The 24628-nt window shown below is 37.6% G+C and overlaps 1 protein-coding gene across 1 annotated transcript in view; it reads left to right on the forward strand.

The window, feature by feature from the left end:
• Nucleotides 1-313: 313 nt before the first annotated feature.
• The window catches only part of SP4 (Sp4 transcription factor), a 71659-nt gene continuing 47344 nt past the window's right edge, over nt 314-24628 (forward strand). The window contains exons 1-3 of the mRNA XM_024738460.1: nt 314-360; nt 770-891; nt 1411-2962. Coding sequence (XP_024594228.1) covers nt 354-360; nt 770-891; nt 1411-2962 — 1681 coding nt within the window. The 5' untranslated portion in view covers nt 314-353. The remainder of the gene's footprint in view (nt 361-769; nt 892-1410; nt 2963-24628) is intronic.

The raw sequence follows: 24628 nt of genomic DNA on the forward strand, positions 1-24628 counted from the left end.
CTTGAACGAGAGCCCTGCTTTTTTTTTTCGTGGCAATTCCAAGGGATGCTGGAGCCGGCTTTTGAGGGGAGGGCGCTGGGAAATGAGTAGGGGGCGGGATATCCTGAGACAACAAGTTTGGCTGTATGGAGGGCCTACCGGCAGCGCGCCTGAGCTAGAACACCGAGACAGCGAGCTCCGGGCTAGCCAAGGGAAGAAAAGAAAAGCTGCTGAAAGAATAACCCCGAGAAAGGGGGTGGAGAGGAGGCGGCCCCAGCGCCCCGGCCCCCGGCAGGTCGGCGGCCAATCCGCTGGGGGAAGGGGTGGAGAGTCGGCGGCTCCGGCAGAGAGAAGGTTTGTCCTGTTAATGCGGGATGAGCGGTACGTATTCTCCACCCCCCTCGGTCTCCTTCACCGCCTCCCTCCCTCCCTCCCTCCCCAGACCCTGCTCGGTTCTCCCCCCTCCCCCGGGGCCGCTGAGATGCTTTAAGGGGAGGAGGAGAGGGAGGGAGGGAATCAGGGGGAGGGAAGGAGGGTTGTGTTTTGTCTTAATGTCTGAGAGAGAACAACCTTCTGGGTGTTGCTCTGGAGCCGATGGGTCGGGTTTCAAACCACGTTTTGTGATATCCCCCTCCTCCCTTCCCTCCTTCTCCCCCACCCCTTGCCGGTGTGCGTGGATCGCGGGTTTATGGAGATTAATGTTCGGGGGGAGGGGGAGGAGAGGAGAGGGGGAAGGCGAATAATAATAATCCTAATAACCTGTTGTCGTGTATGGGGGTGTTTGTTGCAGATCAGAAGAAGGAGGAGGAGGAGGAGGCGGCGGCGGCGGCGGCAGCGGCGATGGCTACAGAAGGAGGGAAAACCTCTGAGCCAGAGAATAACAATAAAAAACCCAAAACCTCAGGCTCCCAGGTAAAAGCAAACATATAAAAAAAAAAATTCATCACGAAACATAAGGGGAAAGGGGAGTTATGCCCTTTAAATGCCCAGAAGTGAAGAACAGAATAAAAATGTTTTATCCACTCAAAGCATCTTTCTGAGAGTGAGGAAGTTAAATTATAAATTCATAAAGATTTCACATGTTTGGGATATCGCTGTTTAAAATTCCACCAGGAACGAACTCAGACTATAAGAAAAAGGTGTGTATTCTCCCAAGGGCATTTTGAGTTTAGGAAAATAACACTTCAAGAAAGTTTGTTAGAAATGTCCTTTTATTTAAACTTCATAGTGCGGGATCTGCTTCCTTATTCCTATATCTTACTGCTTTTGTTAATATTTATTTTGATTTTTGCCACTTCCTGAGTGAGTTCTGAAATGTAGAGCTGTCAAAATAAATAAATAAATAAATAAACCCCTCCCAGCTACTTGGCCTTCACTAAATCCGCCCACTTTTTTTTTCCCCCCTCTCCTTTACCATCCCATTTTGGGTAGGACTCTCAGCCCTCTCCTCTGGCTTTACTGGCAGCTACCTGCAGCAAAATAGGGACTCCTGGTGAAAATCAAGCAACTGGACAACAACAAATCATTATAGACCCAAGCCAAGGACTGGTGCAACTTCAAAATCAACCACAACAGCTAGAACTGGTAACAACACAACTTGCTGGAAACGCTTGGCAACTTGTTGCCTCCACTCCTCCCGCTTCAAAAGAAAATAACGTTTCTCAACCAGCTTCTAGTTCATCTAGTTCTTCCAGCAGTAATAACGGGAGTGCATCTCCCACAAAAACTAAATCAGGTAATTCCTCCTCCCCTGGTCAGTTTCAAGTCATACAAGTACAAAATCCAAGTGGTAGTGTACAGTACCAAGTGATTCCACAACTTCAAACAGTGGAAGGCCAGCAAATTCAAATCAATCCAACTAGTAGTTCATCTCTACAGGATTTGCAGGGTCAAATTCAGCTCATTTCTGCAGGTAATAATCAAGCTATACTCACAGCTGCTAACAGGACAGCTTCTGGGAATATTCTTGCTCAAAACCTGGCAAATCAGACAGTTCCAGTCCAAATTAGACCTGGTGTCTCAATACCACTGCAATTACAGACCCTTCCTGGTACTCAGGCTCAAGTTGTAACAACTCTACCAATTAACATTGGAGGAGTGACTTTAGCTTTGCCAGTGATAAACAGTGTGGCCACTGGAGGAGGGACTGGACAGGTCGGCCAGTCTGCTCCTACTACTGATGGCGGGACTTCCAATGGGAGTCAGTTAGTTCCCACACCCACCACCACTGCTTCTGCCAGTACTATGCCAGAATCGCCCTCCTCCTCCACTGCCTGCACCACCACTGCATCAGCATCTCTGAGCAGCAGTGACACGTTAGTGAGCTCAGCAGATACGGGCCAGTATGCAAGCACATCAGCCAGTAGTTCTGAACGCACCATCGAAGATTCTCAAACACCTGCTGCTACTGAGTCTGAAGCCCAGAGCTCCAGTCAGCTTCAGTCTAATGGAATACAGAATACACAGGATCAATCAAATTCCCTTCAGCAGGTGCAAATTGTAGGCCAGCCTATCTTGCAACAGATCCAGATCCAACAGCCTCAGCAACAGATAATTCAGGCTATTCCACCACAGTCATTTCAACTCCAGTCCGGGCAGACGATTCAGACCATCCAGCAGCAGCCTTTGCAGAATGTTCAACTTCAAGCAGTAAATCCGACTCAGGTGCTTATCAGGGCTCCAACTTTAACACCTTCAGGGCAAATCAGCTGGCAAACTGTACAGGTTCAGAATATTCAGAGTCTTTCAAATTTGCAAGTTCAGAATGCTGGGTTATCCCAACAATTAACCATCACCCCAGTGTCTTCAAGCGGTGGCACAACTCTTGCTCAGATTGCTCCCGTGGCTGTTGCTGGCGCCCCAATAACTTTGAATACTGCCCAGCTTGCATCAGTGCCTAATCTTCAGACAGTGAGTGTTGCCAACCTGGGTGCTGCGGGCGTTCAAGTGCAAGGAGTTCCAGTTACAATCACCAGTGTTGCAGGTAAGTCAACTGCAATCTTTTCTCTCTGGTTGTTAATAACGGTTATTGTTTTTCTTTGCTAACTCAGATTTGATGTAAACCTCTGAGGTAAACAGATAATCATAAGGAAACTAAAATACCCGGGAGTATTACACTCAGTACCGTGACTCTGTAATCATCAGTGTGACCAATTCACATTCATACTATTCAGCATTAGGTTTTATGTGTTAAATTCGTTGGAGAATTTTATAAAATTATTCTTCTGCGGAGCAAAACGTCCTGATTAGAATCATAATTTTTTGTAATTCAGAGACCAAATTTGTGTACACTTGAACTTTTCTGAAAGAACCCTAGTCAAAATGATGTTTATATCTTCTTTAAGGGAAAGTAGGTTTAAACCTGAAATAATACAGTTATGAGTCTGTTACAGTTTTAATGCTACTGTATGTTACTCCTCATGCTTCCGCATCTTGTTGCCCGTGCTTTTGCGTTTTATTACACGGTGTTGTTTTAAACTAGATATTGATACAGTTGAGAGAGATAATTTTGATAACTTTTATGTCTACTTTTATGTCTACTTTTCTGCTGAAACCAGGATTTGAGTGAATAGTCCTTCACAGAAGATTATATTTAAGTAAAATCTGTGATGGTTATGTTATTTATAGGTGTTTTTAGTGTGAAGTTGGTGGAAGGCAATTAAAAATATAGACAGTAAACTGTCAATAGTTTGAATTTGTTGTAGTAAGGTTGTTTTAAAATCAGTTATAAAGCAGTTATTTGTTAATGCATGTAAATAGATACTTCTGAAGCATTTGGAAAACCAGTCTTATTAAGTATTTTAATCATTTTGGACCAGTCTTTTTTTGTCTAATGCCTTTTGTTTTCTAGTAATTAAATACTTTTCATTTGATTATGAAAACCTAGTTGTGGTTTTGGTGTCTTTGATACTTTAAGACCTCTTTAGTTAAATTATTTCTGTTTTGATAATCTGAAATGAATAAGCATATCATTTTTGAATGACCTTTCTTGAAACAAGTTTCAGATAAATTATGCTAGGGTTCTTGTTTTACAGTTACTACCTAAAGTAGATGTATATATTTAAAATTTGGAAGTTGTCAGAGCTCTCTGATTAAGAAGAACAGAGGTAACATGTTCTATTTAGATACCCGTTGATTATAAACCAGAGGTATCCAACAGAATTTTCTGTGATGATGGAAATGATCTATATTTGTTCTATCCAGTATGTTAGCCACTAGCCACGTGTGGTTATTGAGCACTTAAATTGTGACTAATGCAACAGAGAAATTGAATTTTTAATTTTACTTGATTTTCTTTAATATTAATTTAAATAGCCACACGTGGCTAGTGGCTCCTGTATTGACAGACACAGTAACGTAGTCAAAGAGCGTTTTGAGCGTGGTACATTTTCCCCTAAGACTATTACAGCACAATTATATGTGTGTTTCTGTGGATTATAGTCCTTACCTTGCTTTGTTTCTACTCTTTTTCTAAACATTGATAATAAGTTAAGTATTTCAGAAAAATGTCTGTTTTGGGTGGGTTGAGTGGCGATTTGTATTGTCAAAGCAAAATTTATTTCATTTATATTTCATCTTGCCTTTTAAGCATTAGTTAGTGAATTATGATGAAGAGAATTGAATAATTTATAATTTAGGTTAGAAATAGTCAGTTTTTCTATTCTTTAATTGACATCAATTATGACCCAGAGTTTTTCCTTTGCCTGTTGTGAGGGTAAGCCGGTGTAACTTAGAGTATGATCTTCTGACCGCCTCAGATTCACTTGAATGATATATTATGGTAAATGCAGGATCCATTTTCTGGAACTGTAGTTTTTGGGGGGTGTGGTCAAGGAATCTTTCAAACAAACTGTCCTGGTGATTGTAAATCTCATTTAAGTTTGAGAACCAAGGATCAAGTTGTCCGCAATGAACTATAAGGCAAAATTCGGAAGTGATGGATTTCGAGCCTAGTTCGTAAGTGCCTCAGAGGGTGGATTTCTCTGACATTTATAGTTTTTATTCCACAAATATATATTGACTAGCTATGTGTTGAGCACTCCCAATAGGTGTGTTTAGTCCTGCATTTTCAGGGATAATTTTTTTATTTAAAGAGTTTATATGGTTTGGGGGGCACATGTGTATAAGGAAATTTGAACTTTATGTAGTTGGTTTTTTCCTGAAACCAAAGATTTTAAATTTTGTTGATGTTCTAATACATATGCTCTATCGTTTAAGAAGGTAGCCATGTTACAAAGACCAGAAATGTACCCCGATTTCAGCAACTCTGTGCAGTTAATCTGGGTATGGTTGTTTGCAGATTTTACTTTACTTCCTGGCATAATAGGTGTTTGACAAATGTTTGCTGGATTAAGGTATAAATGGTGATGGAGAAGATAGCAATTTGGAATTGGGAGCAGCACCCTGGAGTGGTTTTAATGAAGCTAAGGAATTAACTCTGTTTTCATTAATTTCTTTTGGTTTTGAGCTTTTAAGACACTGAGAGTGGTACACCAGGTACTTTACCGTCTCTGAAAGGGAGAGAGTGAGCAACAAGTGCCTGTATCCCTTTTATAAATGAGCCCTGGAAGTTGAGATTTTTTACTTTTTGTCCCCATTCACTTTTTAGTACTTTTTGATTATTTCCTGGTTCACCCCCAGGAGAATGGTATTGTTTGAGTTATGGGAAAATTTTTGCTCTGAATATTCATAACAACTATTACCAGGGCTTGAAAAAATTATCAGCTTTGACAGAATGTAATGGCTAGCTCAAGGACAAGGGGCTAAGAGTTCTCCACTGTCCATCCTCATATTACTTCAGGAAGTATAGGAAAGGTTCTGGATAATATGGACAGAAAAAGAAAAAAAAATCATACAAGGTAAATCAAATGAAACCAGTTTTTGAAGCTGGGACGCTTCATACTTGATTTTATGAAATAAGAATGTTAATGACATCCTACGGGGGAACCTCTTTCCTTGAGAATGTATTCAGCGTAATGTGTTTCTGTGGTTTGGTCTCAGCTCGAAATTCTATGTTCCAGGCTGAGCATCTAGCATTTAGTTAGTTAGAATTGTAGTAGGAACTGAATACATGTACTCCTGCTACATATTGTTTGTTTCCTTTTTGGGATTCAGAGTTTGAAATCCTATTTCAAGTTAAGAGCGAAGGTAATAACTAATCATGCTGCTGGCTTAAGAACGTCCTTTGTTTTAACTAAGTGAGGAGAGGGGATGATGTTTTCCTCAAAAAGAACTATCTGTTTTCACGATGTATTCTGGTAGCCAAAGTGCCGTAGTTAAAATGAACTTTAGGAGTTACTTCTCTTTAGTTAAAGGATTTCGAATATGTAGGGACCATTGGTTTCTAAATTTTAACTTGCATTGGCCAGCAGTTTGATTTATTTTTGGCCCTAATCACATATGGTAATAGATCATGTTTTTGCTTGGTGGATGGATATTTCTTTGTCAGTTTTAATGGAAATTAACATTCCTGTGCAAATTCTTACATAAAGGTAGTTCAGACTTGAGGAGATGTTGCTGGTTGTTCAAGAACTTTCTCTCTTACCTTCCTTTACTTCTTTGGGGATTAACAGAACCAGGAATGGGAGAGCCAGTTCTTCATTATTGGTGAAAATGGAGACCAAAGGAAATAGTTGACATTTTTATTTAATTTAAAAACCTAACTTAATCCGGTAGAATCAACCTCTTGCACCAAACTTTTTTCCAGAGCTACTAAAAGTAGAAAATTGACTAGAAGTTCAATACAAATATGGTTTTCCTTTGCCATATGTTGTATTAATTTGGATTTCTCTAGTAGGCATCTTAAAATAACATATACATATATGTTATACACATATGTATATGTACATATATAAACATATACACATCTGTTTTTGTGTATACATATGTCTCCTGTGTTTGGTTATTTCTTTTTTCAGAGAAGTCACATTTACTCCTGTAATTTTCTTCCAGTAAAATCTTCTACTAATCTTTGTTACAGATTGGAATTCATCATAAGGAACTTACATCTTGTGCCCTGTACAAGATTTGGGTTCTGATCTACCAAGTTGGTTTTACCCATTAGAAAATGTATAGCATGACCTTTAAGATTTGTTGATGATGACATAACAATATCATTGCGTAGTTTTAAGTTTTTCTTGGAAGGTAAGGTACTCATTGTAGAGCCACATTAATTTTTTAAAAGGGCATCTTTGTGAGGGATTTCAGGATAAGAGAGTGAAGGAAAACAGTGTTAATCATCTGCTTTTCAAATCTAAATCAAGGAATATATAACAAGTAATACTTAAGAAATATTGGAGCAGGCATAAAAGCAAGTTGAAGAGGAAGAAAGGAAGCTTGATTAAGAAAGAAGATAGGGAAAATTTGCTCTACATAGATCTTGCACAAATAACACAGATTTACAAAATGAGAGAATTTTAGTTTAAAAGGATCTTTGAGATTATTGCTCACTACTTGTAGCCTTTTGTTATTGCTGCTAAAGTCTGTAAAGGAATTTTGTGTTTTTACTGTTATAAGTGAAAGGAGAAATATGGGTCAGAGGTTCTGCAGTGCTACATTAGGTACTTGGGGATGACATAGTACGGATTGACAGTAAAAGAGGGAACCTGGCCTGATACCGGACCATATGCCTATGTATATGTGGGCTGTCCTGTACCCTTCTGATCTAGGTATGAGATAAGATTGTATGTTCCTAATGCTTGTCATTTTATTACCTAGTGAATGAGCAAACTGTGGCAGAGGAAACCTGTTACTTATATAAGTGTGTGTGGTGAGATAAAGACTTACTGAAATTGTAGTTAACTAAGGTAACTTAAAGATAATTGAGCATCCTTCCCCCTCCCTCATCCCTTAGTGGTAGTTCAGAACTAAAGAAACTGAAGCCAGGAAGGTTGAACGACGTGTACTTTGTGGCAAAGTGAGGACTAGAATCCTGGCTTCTGCTCCAGTTGTCTTTCTCATATTTCTGCCTTTGTTATCCAAATCTTTTGCTAGGTTATGAGTAAATGTAGCTGAGGTTTAGGGATCAGAGAGGGGAGAGTATCCAGCTTGAGTTGTCTTCTCCCAGGTAGACTGTGTCTGTTATTCCTGGATATTCAGCATTAATATATTGAATATAATATTGGTGGAAAACACAATTCTATCTGCCTCCTTGTTATTGAATTTAATGGTGAAATCTCAGTGGTATAATTTTGTCCTTTTTGAAAGAGAAAATTCAGAACTTGAAGAGATTAGTAAATTCTGTATGTAGGTAAGCAAGTTCTAGGGCTGTTGAGATACTGCATCTTTTCCCAAACAGTAGCTAGAAATGGATTTTTTAAAATGAGATTTGAGGAAGAAAACAAACATTTATTGTTTTCCTAGCGTGTGTTATGTGCTGAGCCAGGTATTTATGCTATCTCAGTATATCCTACAGTATCCTTGGGATTACTGTGCCTGTTTTACAGATAGCCTCACTGAGCTTTGCTTATATGTGGAATCTAAAAAAGGGTACAAACGAACTTACCTACAAAATAGAAATAGAGTTGCAGATGTAAAAAACAAACTTACGGTTACCAGGGGGTAAAGGGAAGCGGGGCAGAATAAATTGGGAGATTAGGATTGACATATACACACTACTATGTATAAAATAGATAACTAATAAGGACCTACTCTATAGCACAGGGAACTCTACTCAGTATTCTGTAATGGCCTATATGGGAAAAGAATCTAAAAATGAGTGGATATATGTATAACTGATTCACCTTGTTGTACACCTGAAACTAATACAGCATTGTAAATCAACTATATTCTAATAAATTTTTTTTTAAAAAAAGAAAAGAAAATTTGCCCTCCAGTAAGTGGTAGAGCCATGGTTTAAAGTCATCTCTGATTCCAAGGTGTTCACAAGACATACAGTAAAAGGATAAGTCTACAGATACAGGCTATTTTTCACCCTTTTGTATCTGATATATACTTGAATCCCTTAAAGGGTAAGCAGTTTTGAAAATTGAAATGCTGACTATGCAGTTAAGGTTTCTACTAGCCCTGACAATGTGGCATCGACAGACAATTATGATAGAAAGTAGTGAAAGAAACTAGTGTGGCTGCATGGAGACCTCCATGTTACACTCAGATTTCAAAATAGTGTATGTGGAAGATAGGAGTAGGGGCATAGGATGAAAACAAAAAGAAGCATGACATTTTAAGAATAATGTCAGTTAAACAGAAGCTCATAATAAAATCAGGCTTTTAAAATTCTTTCAAACAACTTATAAGGTTTTCAGTCAGAGAAAGAGATGCTCATTGTTTGAGCAAAATGGTGTAATATCAAGAAAAGGCAGAACTCCTCCACTCTGCTGCTGTTAACCAGCGAGGAAAATGCAGTTCCGGCTGAAATGACTAGAGCTGTAACTCACTCCAAGATATTTATTCAAGGTAAGTGAGGAGGTAGGGGACATTTAGTTGCTCTTCGGAAGTCAGGATGATCTAGACGAATGCTATCCTAAAGTCAGAGGAACTTTCCGGTTTCATTTCAGGCAATATCAGTAACTTAAAAATTATGCAGCATGGAAGAATTGAGTATGAATAAGCACCTCACTTTTTGAAAACATCCCACACTACAGACAAACGAGCTTGATAACCATCCAAGCAAAGTCCTTGAATGAATTATGGAGTAGTTGGCCTCTGAGCATTTAAAAGAATTCAGGGATCATTGGGAACCAGTATGGGTTCACTAAGGAACAAGGTTCATAAATTCTTTCTTTAGAGTTTCCAGATGAGTATACAAAATAACGGCAGTACAGTATATCTTGATTTCAGCCTTGATAGTCATGATTTCTTTAAAGGCTCATACCTGGTTGCTCTATTACGTGAAAAATGTTGATTGTCTACCTCAGTAGAGGTAGAGGTCTCTGGTGTTATGGCATAGGGTTCTATCCTTGATACAGTCCTGTTGAACATTTTTTTCAAATTTTATACTGAAGAGTGACCTATTTACTGAATTCAAAGATGAGACAAAGCCAGGAGATGTTGCTAACAATTATGATAGAGCATAGAATTGAGATGCCCAGTGATCTTAGTAGACCAGAATGCTGGGCCAGAATTAGCAACATAAATATAACAGGTAAGATCCTCTATTTAAAGTTGAGGGGTGGGGGGCAGGATTGTTCACCTACAAGATGGAAAACATGGTTTGGCAGCAGGACATGTGAAGATGATTTGGGATTTATTGGCTTAATATGAACTAAGAGTAGAGTAAAGCTCCTGTACTTTATGCTTGTCAGACCATTTCTGCAATACTGCGTACAATACTGGGTGTGGCACATTTTAAATGGGACAGTGACAAACTGGCGAGCATATCGAGAAGGCTTCCCAGGATGAAACGTGTGGAAAACATTTCACACTAGCAGTACTCAGAGAGAGGGGGGTTGTTATTAAAAGAAAATAAGAGAAAGTGTGACCGCTTCTTTGGATATGTGAAGAGCTATTTTTTGTTGTTTTTGTTTTTTAATAAAGTTCTGTTGTGTTTTGGCCCTGGGAAACCAATAAGTATATGTACACACACATGAGCTAATGCTGTGCGGTAATGGAATGGTTTGTTTCATGAAGTAGTGATCTTCCTGTTGTTAGATGCTGGGTGTCCATCTATCAGAGACACTAAAATACAGAATTTCCTGTGTTGTATAGAAGGTTTGATTAGATAATCTGTGAGTCTTCTAATTCTAAAATTTAGGATTCTATGAATATTTGAGTACGTAGTTCTATTCTGGGTACTTCCATCCAGCATATGGTGAGAGTTCCTTGTAAGTCGTGTTAAACTTACATGATTGACTAAGTAGGGATTTGGTGAGGGTGGAGGGGAGGTTTGAGGGTCACATTTACCATTTTTCTTATTACAAAGGCAGTATTATTGAGATAAATTCTATTAAGAAATAAATGCAATACTTTAATTCATAAATTAATAGATTTCTGTTCTTCGTTATTTGTTAGACTTACTGATTGTGCTCTTAGATGCTATTTTTCTATGTCATTTGCACTTCTATTAGGTGACTACCAAAGCATTAGTATTTTAAAAACACACTAAAGTGCCCAACATTGAATTTGTAGTTAGGATATTTTATCTCAGTAGCTCTTTAGCCATAGTCATATTTCTGATAATGACACTTTAGTATGAACAATGTGATTACTTTTTCTTCAGTAGACTTAGAGAGCCATTGGAAAATCCAGTATACTGATGGAGTTCAAACTGTGGGAAGCGCTCAGAGCTTCAAATTTGTTAATTTATCCTGTGGAGTAAACAAATCAAGTAGATCTTTCTTTTTGACTCAGAATATCTAGCACATAGGCGCTTTTAAAAAAATATTTGAGGCCCGAGACCCTTTTGAATAGAAAAAGTAATAATTCCCATATATGAAGTTCTTTTTGCCTTAGGTATGGTAATAAAGTTAGGAGTAGGGACTATCTGGGCTTGATCAGCTGTGTAGTTCAAGTAGTAGGTTTATTACTACTGCAGATGTATGTACTCTGAGAGGCTTCCTAGATCACAGGTATTTTGTGTTCTTTTAGGTGATCATCAGTCAGGTGCAACCAGAAGAGGAGACACAGGAGAGGCCCAGGAAAAAAAGTTTATTATACACACAGGTCCTAGAGAGACAGTCAGTGTGCACTGAGAGGGGAGGTGCACACATGGGAGGTGATGCCAAGGGATCTGGCTCAACCTAGCAGGTGGGGAGCAGAGAGCGCAAGAATCCATGGGCAGGTGCCTTTATTGAAGGATCAGTGTGTGAGGGGATTTCATTGGTTTGTTTAAATGCTGCTTGGTCACAGTCAGGGGAAGGTAGGAAGGGAACCTTGTGGCAGGAGCAACCCTTATCACACTGGTGCACCTGGTTGCCTGGGCTGGGTGCTTACAGCCTGCTTGTGGGGATGTTGAGGCAGCAGGGGAAAATAACGTTTTAAAATATATAATACAACAGGATTAGGAATTAGAACTCTTATATTTTTGTTAGGGTACTGCTCTCCATTAGCTATTCCATCCTGGGCAAACATATTATAATTGGAGCTTCAATCCTTTTTTCATTTGTAAAGTAGTGCTATTAATTCCTTCCCTTTTTGCCTCATAGAGCTGCAAAGATCAGATGAGATGATATGTATAAAAAGGCTTTGGATATTGTAAAGAAAACTATATTTGGAAGTTGGTAACCTGGTAAAAATCTCTACATGGCGACTCTCGCCCACTAGAAGAATGTGAAGTAGTAAAGTGGGAGAATGAGTAGTTTTCGATATGTATATTAGCTTGAGTTAAAGATCAGACGTAAAAGAGAGATCTGTATAAAAGGAATATCAGAAAGCTTTGGTGAAGTGCAGCTAAGGATATGGGGAGGGGTGTATCTACAGGTGGAAACGAAGCAGTGTGTTTCAGTATAGTTAAGACCTAAATGTCTGCTGCGTACTGTCTATGTAAGCTCTGAAAGTACTCGCCTGTCTAAAAAGGATACTTATGTTGGGGAGATAAGACTTACATACATGAATCAATTATATGGCTTGCTGCAATTGCATATGAGAGTTTATACTTAAGTGCTGGGTTTTGAGCTATGGAAAATGACTAGGAGAGCTCAAAGACAAGTGAGATCAGTGGTTTGCAGTAAACAGGGAGGGCTTTCTGAGGTGAAGATTGGTTTGGGAAGTGGGTATTTGAAACTTTGAGGGTAGGGAGGTGAAGAGAGGATGTCTTGAGCCAAGCAGTTGAACTTGGAATGAAAAGGGTAGAGCCCTTGCATGGAAGCTTATAGTTAACACAGGGAGCTGTGTTCTCTCATCTGGGTGCTCCATAGAGGCATAGTGGTCTCACAGATTAGCTCAGGGCATGCCCAGTGGACAGCCTGCCAGCCCTGCTTCAGCCAGAGAAGTTGTGTGTTTATTGGACTGTGTGCTTACATTTTGTTTGAAGAAGAGATTCTGCCAAAATAATAATAAGTTTGAAAAACATGAATAATAAGTTTGCAAATGATATTGTTAGAGCGTTTCTCTATAGATAAAAGTGTGGAGAAGTAAGAAATCAGGAGCCCAGTGGAAAGGATGTTGTTGGAATAATTTAGCCACAAATTCACAGTGGTCTTGAGAAAGGCTATGGCAGTGAAGTTGCTTAATACAAAAGACAGGTTGTTGAACCTCTCTTTAGTACACAGAATGGTGACATGAAATAAGTATTAAGGAATTAGGTAAAAACATCAGGTTTGCTGGTTCCTTTCCTCTGTATCAAGTATGGTAATAGACATTGAGAAACTGAAAATGAAGTGAGACAAATTTGCCTCTCTCACAGAATATATTACCTGTTGGGGAGACATAACCATATCTCTTTGCTTCTAAAACATACTTTTTTTTTTTTAACATCTTGGAAATTGAAATCCACCTTATAAGCAAAGGCATGTCATAGTTTAATTAGCAGAATATTTTTTCTTTCTTATGATCACTTGCATCTTAGACTTAATGGAATACGATGACTATATAATCGATTAAAGTACAACATGGCATTTGGTCTATAAAGGCTGTGAATGAGGTGTTATAGAAGCCCAAAGGAAGGAAAAACTTGTTCTGCTTGTAGAATTCTGGGGATATTTTCATGGAGAGGGTGATAACTGAGCTGGGCCTTAAAAGGATGACTAAAAAGTTTGCAAGGTTGGGATGAGGAGGGCTATTTCAGGTTATGTTGGATTTTACATGTCAGAAATTCAGTTAAGGAGTCTTCTGTAAACAATGCAAAATTCAGGCTTAGATCAAGGAATATTAGTATACATTAAAGTTGAATTGTAAACCTCCTGTAGGCAGGAGCTGTGTCTTACGTGTATGTTTTTTTCTATTTCACACATTGATGAACATTGCTCAATATAAATAATCCTGATGCTGAACTAGGGGAAGGCCCACAGGTGGAGAATGTTGATTGCATAGGAGAATGGGATGGGTAGATCCTTGGGATGGATTCAAGACAAATACTTGAAAAGGAATGAGAGTTTATGATTATAAAAGGAAAAATGAGTAGTAAAATTAAATAACAGAGGAACTTACATCTGATTGCTTCATACGTTTTGAGAGACAGTTGCTGTGAGAATCTTAGCAGTGGGGGAAGTTTTGAGGAGAAATCAAAGGTGTTTAAAGTCTCCAGGTTGTTTCTGTCTCTCAGAAGTTCTCATGTAGGTGCCTCATAATGTGGCCAGTCATAGAGGGTTTAGTACAGTTCTGTAATAATGAGTCAAGTCACCACAGCTTTTTGTTCACAGAAGCGGAGCTGCTTTTGCACAGAAGTATAGGAACCAGATAGTGATCTGTGCTGTGGTAAGTGGGTACCTGTGCCTGGTGTGGGGTTGGGGAGAGGGTGGAAAGTCCTTGTTGTAGTTGAGGGTGTCTAAACCAGGGACTTGAGGGAGAAGAGGGAAGAGGAAGACACTAGATGCATATGATGACGAGTACTAACTGGATTTATGTAAGGTAAATACACTTAAAGTGGTTTGTAAATCCTACGCATTTTCCCATATATTTAAATCTACATACGAACCAATTTGAGACACTGACATTTGACAGATATGTGTCATAAATAGGACAGACTATGATAATATGCTTGTTGAAGGAGTAATTTGATTGTTTCATAAATAATCAAATTGATTTGTTTTTTAGTTTTATAAAGTTAAGGCACATTGTATTTTTATTTCTAGAATTTCTCTCACCTTTTGTCCTCATTGGTAGGATGTCAGTACTTAAATTGATTTTAATGATAGGGCGGGTAATAGTTTTAGTAACCTCTTGATAGACTTTCATCCATTTCATGGACTCCCTGCTGGCTGACTGCATCCATAAATTCAGTCAGCAAATAGGTACCCAGCATCTGTATTGTGAGGCTTGATATGTTCCTTATGAGGTTGAATAACATGGGGCTGAACTCCCACTTCCATAATGTTCTAATAGGGAAAGAAGTCGTTCTGTTTTCTTTCATGAATGAAACAAGAAACAAGTGTGCTTTAACCCTTAATGTTTGTTTTATATTTAAGCTCACATTTACTGCATGTTTACAGTATGCCAGATACTGTATGCAGCACTTGGTATATTAACTCATTTACTCTTTAGAGCACCCTATAAAAGTTAAGTACTGTCAGGTGCAAAATGAGGCCTAGAGTGGTAAATAATTTGCTCAAGGCCACCTAATCCAAACACATTCTGTTTCTAGAACCCTGGCACCATTACCACTTACAGTCTCTCACCGTATACTCCCTATGTACTGCAGTGTGTTTCCTGTGACCAGTTGTGGAAACAATTCATTGTCTCTTATGTGTCAGACTTTGTGCTTAAGCATTATATATATGTTAACTCAGTTAATTTTGGCAGTCCTATGAAGAAGGTAGTGATGGTGACCTTAGTTTTTCGAACAGGAAACCAAGGCTGTCAGAGGTTAGTATCTTGACCAAGGGCATATAGCCACTATGTTAGGCAGCTAGTAAGTGAAAATATTTTGTAAGTCTGGTCTAGGTGAACAGGACTATCTTTACAGCTAAGCAATATGATTTTAAGTTACCTTACTGTAATTGTTGTAGTATGTTCAATAAGTTCTTTAGGTGAGCACTCTGACTCTTTATCGCCCTTTGGGACACAGGGCATATGTACCACAGAGAGAATTAGAATAAAAAAAGGTTTTATTACTTTGTGGTATCCTGTGTTGATAGGGAATTTGAGGCTAATAAGGATATTTCCTTTACTAAATATATGTGTACCATAAACCAATTTTGAATGAATTTTGAAAACCACATTCTAAGAATGTAAGGCACAGAGGAGTCTTATATTTTATTTTCATTAATATTTGTAAACTGTTAATATTAGAATTTAATATGTTAATTTGTCTTAAGCAATATTATTAAATCAGCATATATTGATAATTAATGTCTGTGCTATATTAATTTATACACACTGTTATTTAATTGTATTAATATAAAATGAATAAAATTATCAAGTATACCAAAAAATATATACTTCCTGAGGCCTGCATTTTCATCACTTGCTTCTTGATCAGGATGTGACATGTCAGTATAGATATAAACTTTCTACTATCTGAAGGAAATATCGCCACGAAATGACTTAAAGAAAATCCAAAGATCATAAAAATTATATGTATAGAATTTGTGTTCTTCAGATAATCCTGCATGTCATTTTTATGTAGCATTAACTCATTTGACAGGGATGGTGCTATAACTTTATTCATTTGACAGGGATGGTGCTATAACTTTATTATTGTTGTTTACTGGATAAATAAGAAACAAGATACATCAATATTTGAGTATCTGCCACTATATACCATACAATGTATACCATACATTGTAGAGTAGATATTTCTTCTCTACTCATGGGGCCTATACTTTGTTCTACGTGAGTTTTTTTTTTTTTTTTTTTTTTTTTTTTTTTTTGTGAGTTTTATTTTATATCACTGTTAGGTTATTGCTATTTTTAGTAGATGAGAAAAATCAAGGCCCAGAAAAGTTAAATAATTTGCCCAGTGTTACAGAATTAACACATGGGAATGTTGGGGAAAGAACCCAGATTCCACCTAGACTCAAAATTATTTTTGCTGTTTTATCCTAAGTCCTTGGGGCCAAGGAAGTTGCTTCCATGAAAAGTTTTTAAAGGTTTTTCTTTTTTTTCCCCCTCAATTTTAAAGTAACAAAATACCAAAGAGAGTTAAAGACCAATTTACATTTTCTAAGAGATTGATACACCAGAGTAAATTTATAATATATGAGGACGGAGTAAATTTAGTCTGTATTTTCAAAAGATGTGATTGAGTTCATTTTGTCTATCTGTAAGTTTGTGTGTGTGTACACGTTTACATATATACATTTACTCATTATAAACATATTGAGTAAAAAGTTAAGGGGATTATATTCTACATCTGTGGACCTATTCATCACCATCCTTGTTCTCCTAACCCTACCCTATAATTAAGGATACCAACCCATTTTGGGGTAATCCTAAAAAATTAGCACACCTCCTCACACTATACCCACACCCCAAGTCACAGAGAAAACTGGATTGTTGAAATCAAAGTATTCAGACAGCTCTCCCGTGCTTTTTAAAGGATCCTTTGGCAGCTATCTGAGCTGGCAATGATAACTATGTATAATTTGCAAACTGGAAGATAAACACGTTTCATTCTATGAGCAGTTTGTGATGAGCAGAGGTAACTGACGTATTTAAGAAAAGAGCTCTGTGCTGGTAACATGTCTCTTCCATTAAATAGTTGTGTTACCTTTGGGAATGGAGGTCTTGGTTTTTTTCCTTTTGTTACAATGAAATATTTGTGTTTGTATTTTGTAAAATGAAATATTTGAGGTAATTTTGTTTAGTGTTAAAAATTCTATAATTTTAAGCACAAATGTGTAGAAACCAAATTATGCTTATATTTTATTTCAAGCCCATTTGAGCCAAGAGGAAGACTCAGGAAAAATATCATTTAACAATATTTCTAGTGTTTAAATCGAATCGGTTACTTTTTGGAGTAAAACTGTGAAAGAGATATGTCAGTATTTCAAAAATGTCGGGTTTTGTTTTTGTTTTGGCAAACCTTTGAAGCCACATTTGGTATTGAATCTAATGCTGTTGCCTTTTAAAGAAGGTCATTCATCTAGGTTTGAGTCATTACTAAGGATTTGCAGAATTTTTTTAGAAAATGATTTGCCACCATCCTTTTAAACTAGACGTATGCCCAGCCATCAGCAACAGCGAAGATGAGGACCAGGGCCCTAAACACTTGGGCATTCAGATCGCCGTCTGGGACCTCATCTGACTACTCAGAATGCCCTTGCTGGTGGATATAGGCATTGAAGATCCCTGGTCAGAGACCAGCTGCCCTTTAAGCCAAGGGAGTATGCTTGCCTAGGCCTGAGCTTCTCTAGCCAAGAAGCAGCATCGATAGCCCTGTGAGAACAAACACTGCCGCAGTAGCCAGAGAACTCTCTTATGCAGTATTACCTTCTAACCTTTCCAAAAGCTAGTTCCTGATCTTCAGACCAGAGATTTTACTGTTGTCTTTGCTGCCTTCCTGTTTTCCAACTTTACAGTAACCATCTCAATCCTCCTAACTATTTTATTACCTTAGCACCTCATGACTTAGATTTCTAGTCAGCCTGCCCCATGGATGATAGTGTAAAATCTACAAATTTAGAAGTGGAAGAGTTAGGTGGATCTCTGTATCTCAGTTTCAAAGGAGAAACTGTCTTACTTCTTATTCTAGAAGGTGAAGAATATGACAGCTGATTTGTAGTCCAAAGAGGTCTCATAAGAGCAGTTGTATTTTCATCTGTTTAAACTTTAGAATTTTCTGCTTGGGGTATTAAAGCAGGGAGAACTCCATTTTCAGCTTCACAACTACTGGCAAAGGGGAGTTTAATCTAGATTCCAGCTGCTACCTCGGGAAGAAAGTACTTCTTTAAATGCTGGATTGTGCTGATGTCAAGATGATTCGTAGGGGGACTTCTATGAGGGATTTTTAAAAAATTAAATAATGATAAAACAGGATTTTTTTAAACAAATGAGTTTCAAAAGCAATTTTTAATATAATACTTGCTTGGATTTCATTTGGTAAAGTTAATTTTAATTTATAGAAACACTTTTAAAAGTATGTATTTAATTCCCTATGATTACTGAGAAACAAGATTTGTTTTGGGAATCATGTCTTAAAAAGGTTATGTGAGGTCTAGCACTCAACTGTTATACAGAAGTTTAAAAAAAACATAAAGAAAATTGTGCCTTCAAATATCCGTTAAAAGCACCCCTAGTAAAGGATTTACTTATTTATTTATGTTACTAAGAATCCTACATGCTTTTCAATATGTTAGCCCAGTTGTTATAGTAAAGGCAATCGAGCACTCAGTTCTCATTGGTTAGGAATAGCTATTTGTTTTTGCATAATAATACTGTAGGCTTAACTTAAAACGAAGGAGACATTGTGGTGCTGGTGAAATAGAGATGGACAGGAATCAAGACCTGCCCTCAGCCCCCTGGTCTGCCAGGTACTGTCTATGATGTGGGGATGGCCTTTAGTGTTCTTGAGCCTTAGTCGTAATCACCTGTAAAATGAAGATAACAAAATGCCTACTAAACTGGGTTTTTCTGAGGATTAAATGGAGTAGCATGTGGAAATGTTTTGTGAATAGCAAAGCACTGAATGGATGTAAACTATTATTATTATAAATTTACCCTTACTCTTTTTTTCTAAATTAATATGTGTATGTGTTTAGTATTTTGCAGTCTCATTTTCTATCACATGTTCATTTTGTTGCAACATACAGTGCCATTCTGGTAATGTATTAAACATTCAATAAATATCCAGTAGAAAGAACTGAGACTTCTCTGTTACTTAGCTTAATTGGGTGTGTTAACTATGGGTTTTATTTTCTGTTTTCTGATGCTTTGACATCTGGGGCCTCACTGACCCTGGAGGGACTGCCCTTTCCAGGGTTAACAAGTTCCTAGAGATAGTAAACAACTTCACCTTGAGTGTACTTTTGAAATGCAAACCACTCCAGAGCCCACCCCACAACCACATCCTTTATGGCCGTCATACTTCAGGCCACTATCTACCTGCTCTAATCACAGGACCAGGTACCAGACAACAAAGGACAGACCTCATGCTCCAGAGCCCTTTGAAATTATTCACACTGGCCAATCCTAAGCCTGTTTCCCCTGCCTCTGTTCCTCCTGCCTCGTGCCTTTTCCTTTTTGTGGAAACCACAATAAAGGATCCTGTCCACAATTCCTCTCCGGCCCTCTGCCTCCTGATCCACCCTGGTGCCCCCCAGTGTGGCCCGCTGGGGCATGGTAACTCTTACCCTCCTCTGGGTAACTGAATAACAAGCTGTCTTTTCATTGGCAATCTTCTCAGCTTACTAGACCTCAGATTTTCTGTTAATACATTATATTTTAAAACAGTGGACTGCTGATTTATTTTCTAATTTTTATGTCAAAGAGTCTTATTACAAAGAAATAGTACTTAATATTGCTAAGTTTAAAGTTTTCTTCAGGGGCTTCCCTGGTGGCGCAGTGGTTGGGAGTCTGCCTGCCGATGCAGGGGACGCGGGTTCGTGCCCCGGTCCGGGAAGATCCCACATGCCGTGGAGCGGCTAGGCCCGTGAGCCATGGCCGCTAAGCCTGCGCGTCCGGAGCCTGTGCTCCGCAACGGGAGAGGCCACAGCAGTGAGAGGCCCGCGTACCGCAAAAAAAAAAAAAAAAAAAAAAGTTTTCTTCAGAACTAACTAAAACAGAGATTCAGAATGGTATTGAGATATGTATGTTTGTGTGCAGGTGAATATATACATATGTTCATGTATATAAAAAAATTTTTTTAACCATATTGGAAGATGACAGAAATTCTCATCTGTAAGCTACCTTTACACACCATCTTTGGTTCAGCTCTTTCTGTTTATAGGTGAAAAAACTAAAGTTTGTTTATAAGTGAAAAACCCCAAAGTGGATATGTAGTTTACCCAAATCACATCTTTAGTTATTGGCAAAGTCAGGATAACCCAGGTCCAACTCCCTGAGGCTTAAATAGACATGCAAGTGTCATAAGCATCTTTATTAGGAAGAAAACTGTAGATAAGTTTTTCTTGCTTCTTCTCTTTCTCAAAGGAATAAGATCTTAAACTTAATTTTGTTTTCTCCTGTCCCAAGTGTCAGTATTTTGGTTGCTAAATAATTGTTCCAGTTGTTATAATTTTTTCATTTAGCAAAACTAAAATTTGATATAGTTATTAAATTTTATTTCATAAACTATTTTTAATTCTAGAATCCAGATATTTTATGTGCACAGTTCACCCATTTTGTATCTCAGCTCTTCATTTTTTTAATTTTTGATGTTAGATTTTCAAACTTAGAAACTTGTAGCAGCTTTTATGCTAGACACTTTGTTGTAAACATTTTTCCGTGTTTGTACTTTTATGGTAAATTTGACTGGGCCAAATAATCATTTTGTGAACTGAGATAATATGGGGAGAAGTTGTTGAGAGATCAGTGAATTATAGTGGACAAAAAAATGAGTTAGGAGTTTTCGTGGGTTTTCTCAGTGAGTTTTTAATTTTTTTGGTAGACATAATCTTAAGAGGTACATAATACAAGATGTGGGGTGAAATAGCTTTCTGCTGTGTTCTGTATTGCTGGGTCTTTATATAAATATTGGATCAAGTTTGGCTTTTCCACATTTGAAGAAATAGAAAGGGGAGGTGGCTTTTCTTAAATTTAATTTTTATTTTATATTATAGTTGATATACAATGTTGTGTTAGTTTAAGGTGTACAGCAAAGTGATTAGGATACATATATCCATTCTTTTTCAGATTTTTTTCCCATAAAAGTTATTACAGAATATTGAATAGAGTTCCCAGTACTACACAGTAGGTTCTTGTTGATTATCTATTTTATATATACTGGTGCATATATGTTAATCCCATACTCCTAATTTATCCCTCCCCCAGCCTTTCCCCTTTGGTAATCATAAGTTTGTTTTTGAAGTCTGTGAGTCTCTTTCTGTTTTGTAAATAAGTTCATTTGTATCACTGTTTTAGATTCCACATGTAAGTTATATCTTACGATATTTGTCTTTCTTTGTCTGACTTCACTTAGGATGATAATCTCTAGGTCCATCCATGTTGCTGCAAATGGCTACATTTCGTTCTTTTTTATGGCTGAGTAATATTCCATTGTATATATGTACCACATCTTCTTTATCCATTCCTCTGTTGATGGACATTTTGGTTGCTTCCATGTTTTGGCTATTGTAAATAGTGCTGCAGTGAACATTGGGGTGCATGTATTTTTTCAAATTGTGGTTTTCTCCAGGTATGTGCCCAGGAGTGGGATTGCTGGATCATACTGTAATACTCCGTATTCTCCTTTTACCTTTTTAAGGAACCTCCATACTGTTCTCCATAATGGTTGTACCAATTTACATGCCCACCAACAGTGTAGGAAGGTTCCCTTTTCTCCGCAACCTCTCCAGCATTTATTGTTTGTAGACCTTTTGATGATGGGCATCCTGGCTGATGTGAGGTGATACTTCATTGTAGTCTTAATTTGCATTTTCCTAGTAATTAGCATGTTGAGCATCTCTTCATGTGCTTTTTGGCCATCTGTATGTCTTCTTTGGAAAAATGTCTATTTATATCTTCTGCCCATTTTTAGATTGGGTTGTTTGTTTTTGCTTGTTTTTGGTATTGAGTGGCATGAGCTGTTTGTTTATTTTGGAGATTAATCGCCTGTTGTTCGCTTCTTTGCAAATATTTTCTCCCATTCTGTGAGTTGTCTTTTCATTTTGTTTATGGTTTCCTTTGCTGTGCAAAAGCTTTTAAGTTTAATTAGGTTCCATTTGTTTATTTTTGTTTTTATTTTCATTAGGAGGTGGATCCCAAAAGATAGTGCTGCAGTTTATGTCAGAGAGTGTTCTGCCTTTGTTTTCCATGTAGCTGTCCAGTTTTCCCAGCACCACTTACTGAAGAGACCGTCTTTTCTCTGTTGTATATTCTTGCCTCCTTTGTCGTAGATTAATTGACCATAGGTGCATGGGTTTATTTCTGGGCTTTCTATCCTGTGCCATTGATCTATATTTCTGTTTTTGTGCCAATACCATACTGCCTTGATTACTGTAGCTTTGTAGTATAGTCGGAAGTCAGGACGTACGATTCCTCCAGCTCTGTTTTTCTTTCTCAGGATTGCTTTTGCTATTTGGGGTCTTCTTTGTTTCCATACAAATTCTGAATTTTTTTGTTCTAGTTCTGTGAAAAATGCCACTGGTAATTTGTTAAGGATTGCATTGAATCTGTAGATTGCTTGTGGTAGTGTAGTCACTTTGACAATATTGATTCTTCCAATCCAAGAACATGGTATATCTTTATCTGTTTGTGTCATCTTCGATTTCTTTCATCAGTGTCTTATATTTTTCAGAGTACAGGTCTTTTGCCTCTTTAGGTAGGTTTACTCCTAGGATTTTATTCTTTTTGATGCAGTGGTAGATGGGATTGTTTCCTTAATTTCTCTTTCTAATCTTTCATTGTTATTGTAAAGAAATGCAAGAGATTTCTGTGTATTAATTTTGTATCCTGCAACCTTACCAGATTCATCGATGAGCTCTAGTAGTTTTCTGGTAGCATCTTAAGGATTAGAAAGGACAGTTGGCTTTAAATTGGTCCTCCACACAGATGCTAGTGATAGTTCTCCATTTCCTCAGAAAACTGAATAAAATGTGATATAATTACATTGGAAGGAGAAATTTAGGTTAAACTAAAGAAATATATTCTTAATAATGTAAGTAATTAAATAGGGCATAACTTATTGAGGGAGGATTTAAATCTCTACCCTTGAAAATCTTTTATATATTAACTACCTTTCGGATTGTTCTAGAATTGCATGTCAGCTGCTCACCAGGGATCCTCTAATTTTCTAAATAAGAGAAATTAAGTTTTTTGATCATAAATAAATAAGAGAAACTAAGTTTTTTGATCATAGAATAAATCTGGCTACTTCCTGCCAGATTTCCCATCTGCCAGCTCTTATACCTGGTCTGCTAGAGGCCCAGAGACACTCTTATTACAAAAGCATTCAGCTTTTGTAGTTGAAAATGAACAGCTATAAATGGGAGGTGAGTAATGGTCTGCTCTGCTTTTTCTAACAGTAGCCTGATTATCTTGGCTTCCTCCAGTCTGCAGAGACAGTGCCTTGCATATAGTTGGCGCTTAATAAATATGTGACTCAGGAGGTGCAGCTCTATTGAAAAAAAATTTGTATTTAAAATACTTGATTCCATTTTCCATAGTATGTGGTCATTTTTCAAAACTTGTCAGTTATTTTAAGGACTGATATTCATTTTAACTGTAGTAATAATAAGCATACAGAAACTTTGGATTTCACCTTTTAGAATGCTTTGCCTTTTTTGTTAATTGAATAAGATATGATCATCTTATTAATCCCATGGTAGCATGGAAATCTCTTTTTTTTTTTTTTTTTTTTTTTTTTTGGGGGGACACAGAGACTCTCAACCACTGCACCACCAGGGAAACCCAAAATCTCTATATTTTATATTACTATAAAATCTTCTGATTTTATTTAATGACATATTAGTTCTATATTGAGTTTGTGTATTATAACTGCTAATAAAAGTTACATTAGACAATTTTTTCTTGTGTTTTAGCGTTGTAGTTCCTTTTTGTACTGAAATGTTAGATACTCATTGGACAGCCATAGTTTAGATACTGTAAATCTGGCCAAATTTTACACCTTGTTGTTTTAGGATTTTAAAATCATTTATGGGCTTCCCTGGTGGCGCAGTGGTTGAGAGTCCGCCTGCCGATGCAGGGGACACGGGTTCGTGCCCCAGTCCGGGAAGATCCCACATGCCGCGGAGCGGCTGGGCCCGTGAGCCATGGCCGCTGAGCCTGCGTGTCCGGAGCCTGTTGCTTTGCAACAGGAGAGACCACAACACATACCGCAAAAACAAAAACAAAAAATAAAATAAAATAAAATCATTCGTAATTCTTTGTTTACTAATTAAAACTAAAATTTTTATGTGATACAGGTCTACTGGTGGCCTTTGAACTTAAGTTAGTAAGTTGTTAGGGTTTGTAAGAAATATAACTAAATGTAGTTTTA

This window comes from Neophocaena asiaeorientalis, unplaced genomic scaffold (genome assembly GCF_003031525.2).
Source record: "Neophocaena asiaeorientalis asiaeorientalis breed wild unplaced genomic scaffold, Neophocaena_asiaeorientalis_V1.1 scaffold89, whole genome shotgun sequence".
Classification (NCBI taxonomy): domain Eukaryota; kingdom Metazoa; phylum Chordata; class Mammalia; order Artiodactyla; family Phocoenidae; genus Neophocaena; species Neophocaena asiaeorientalis.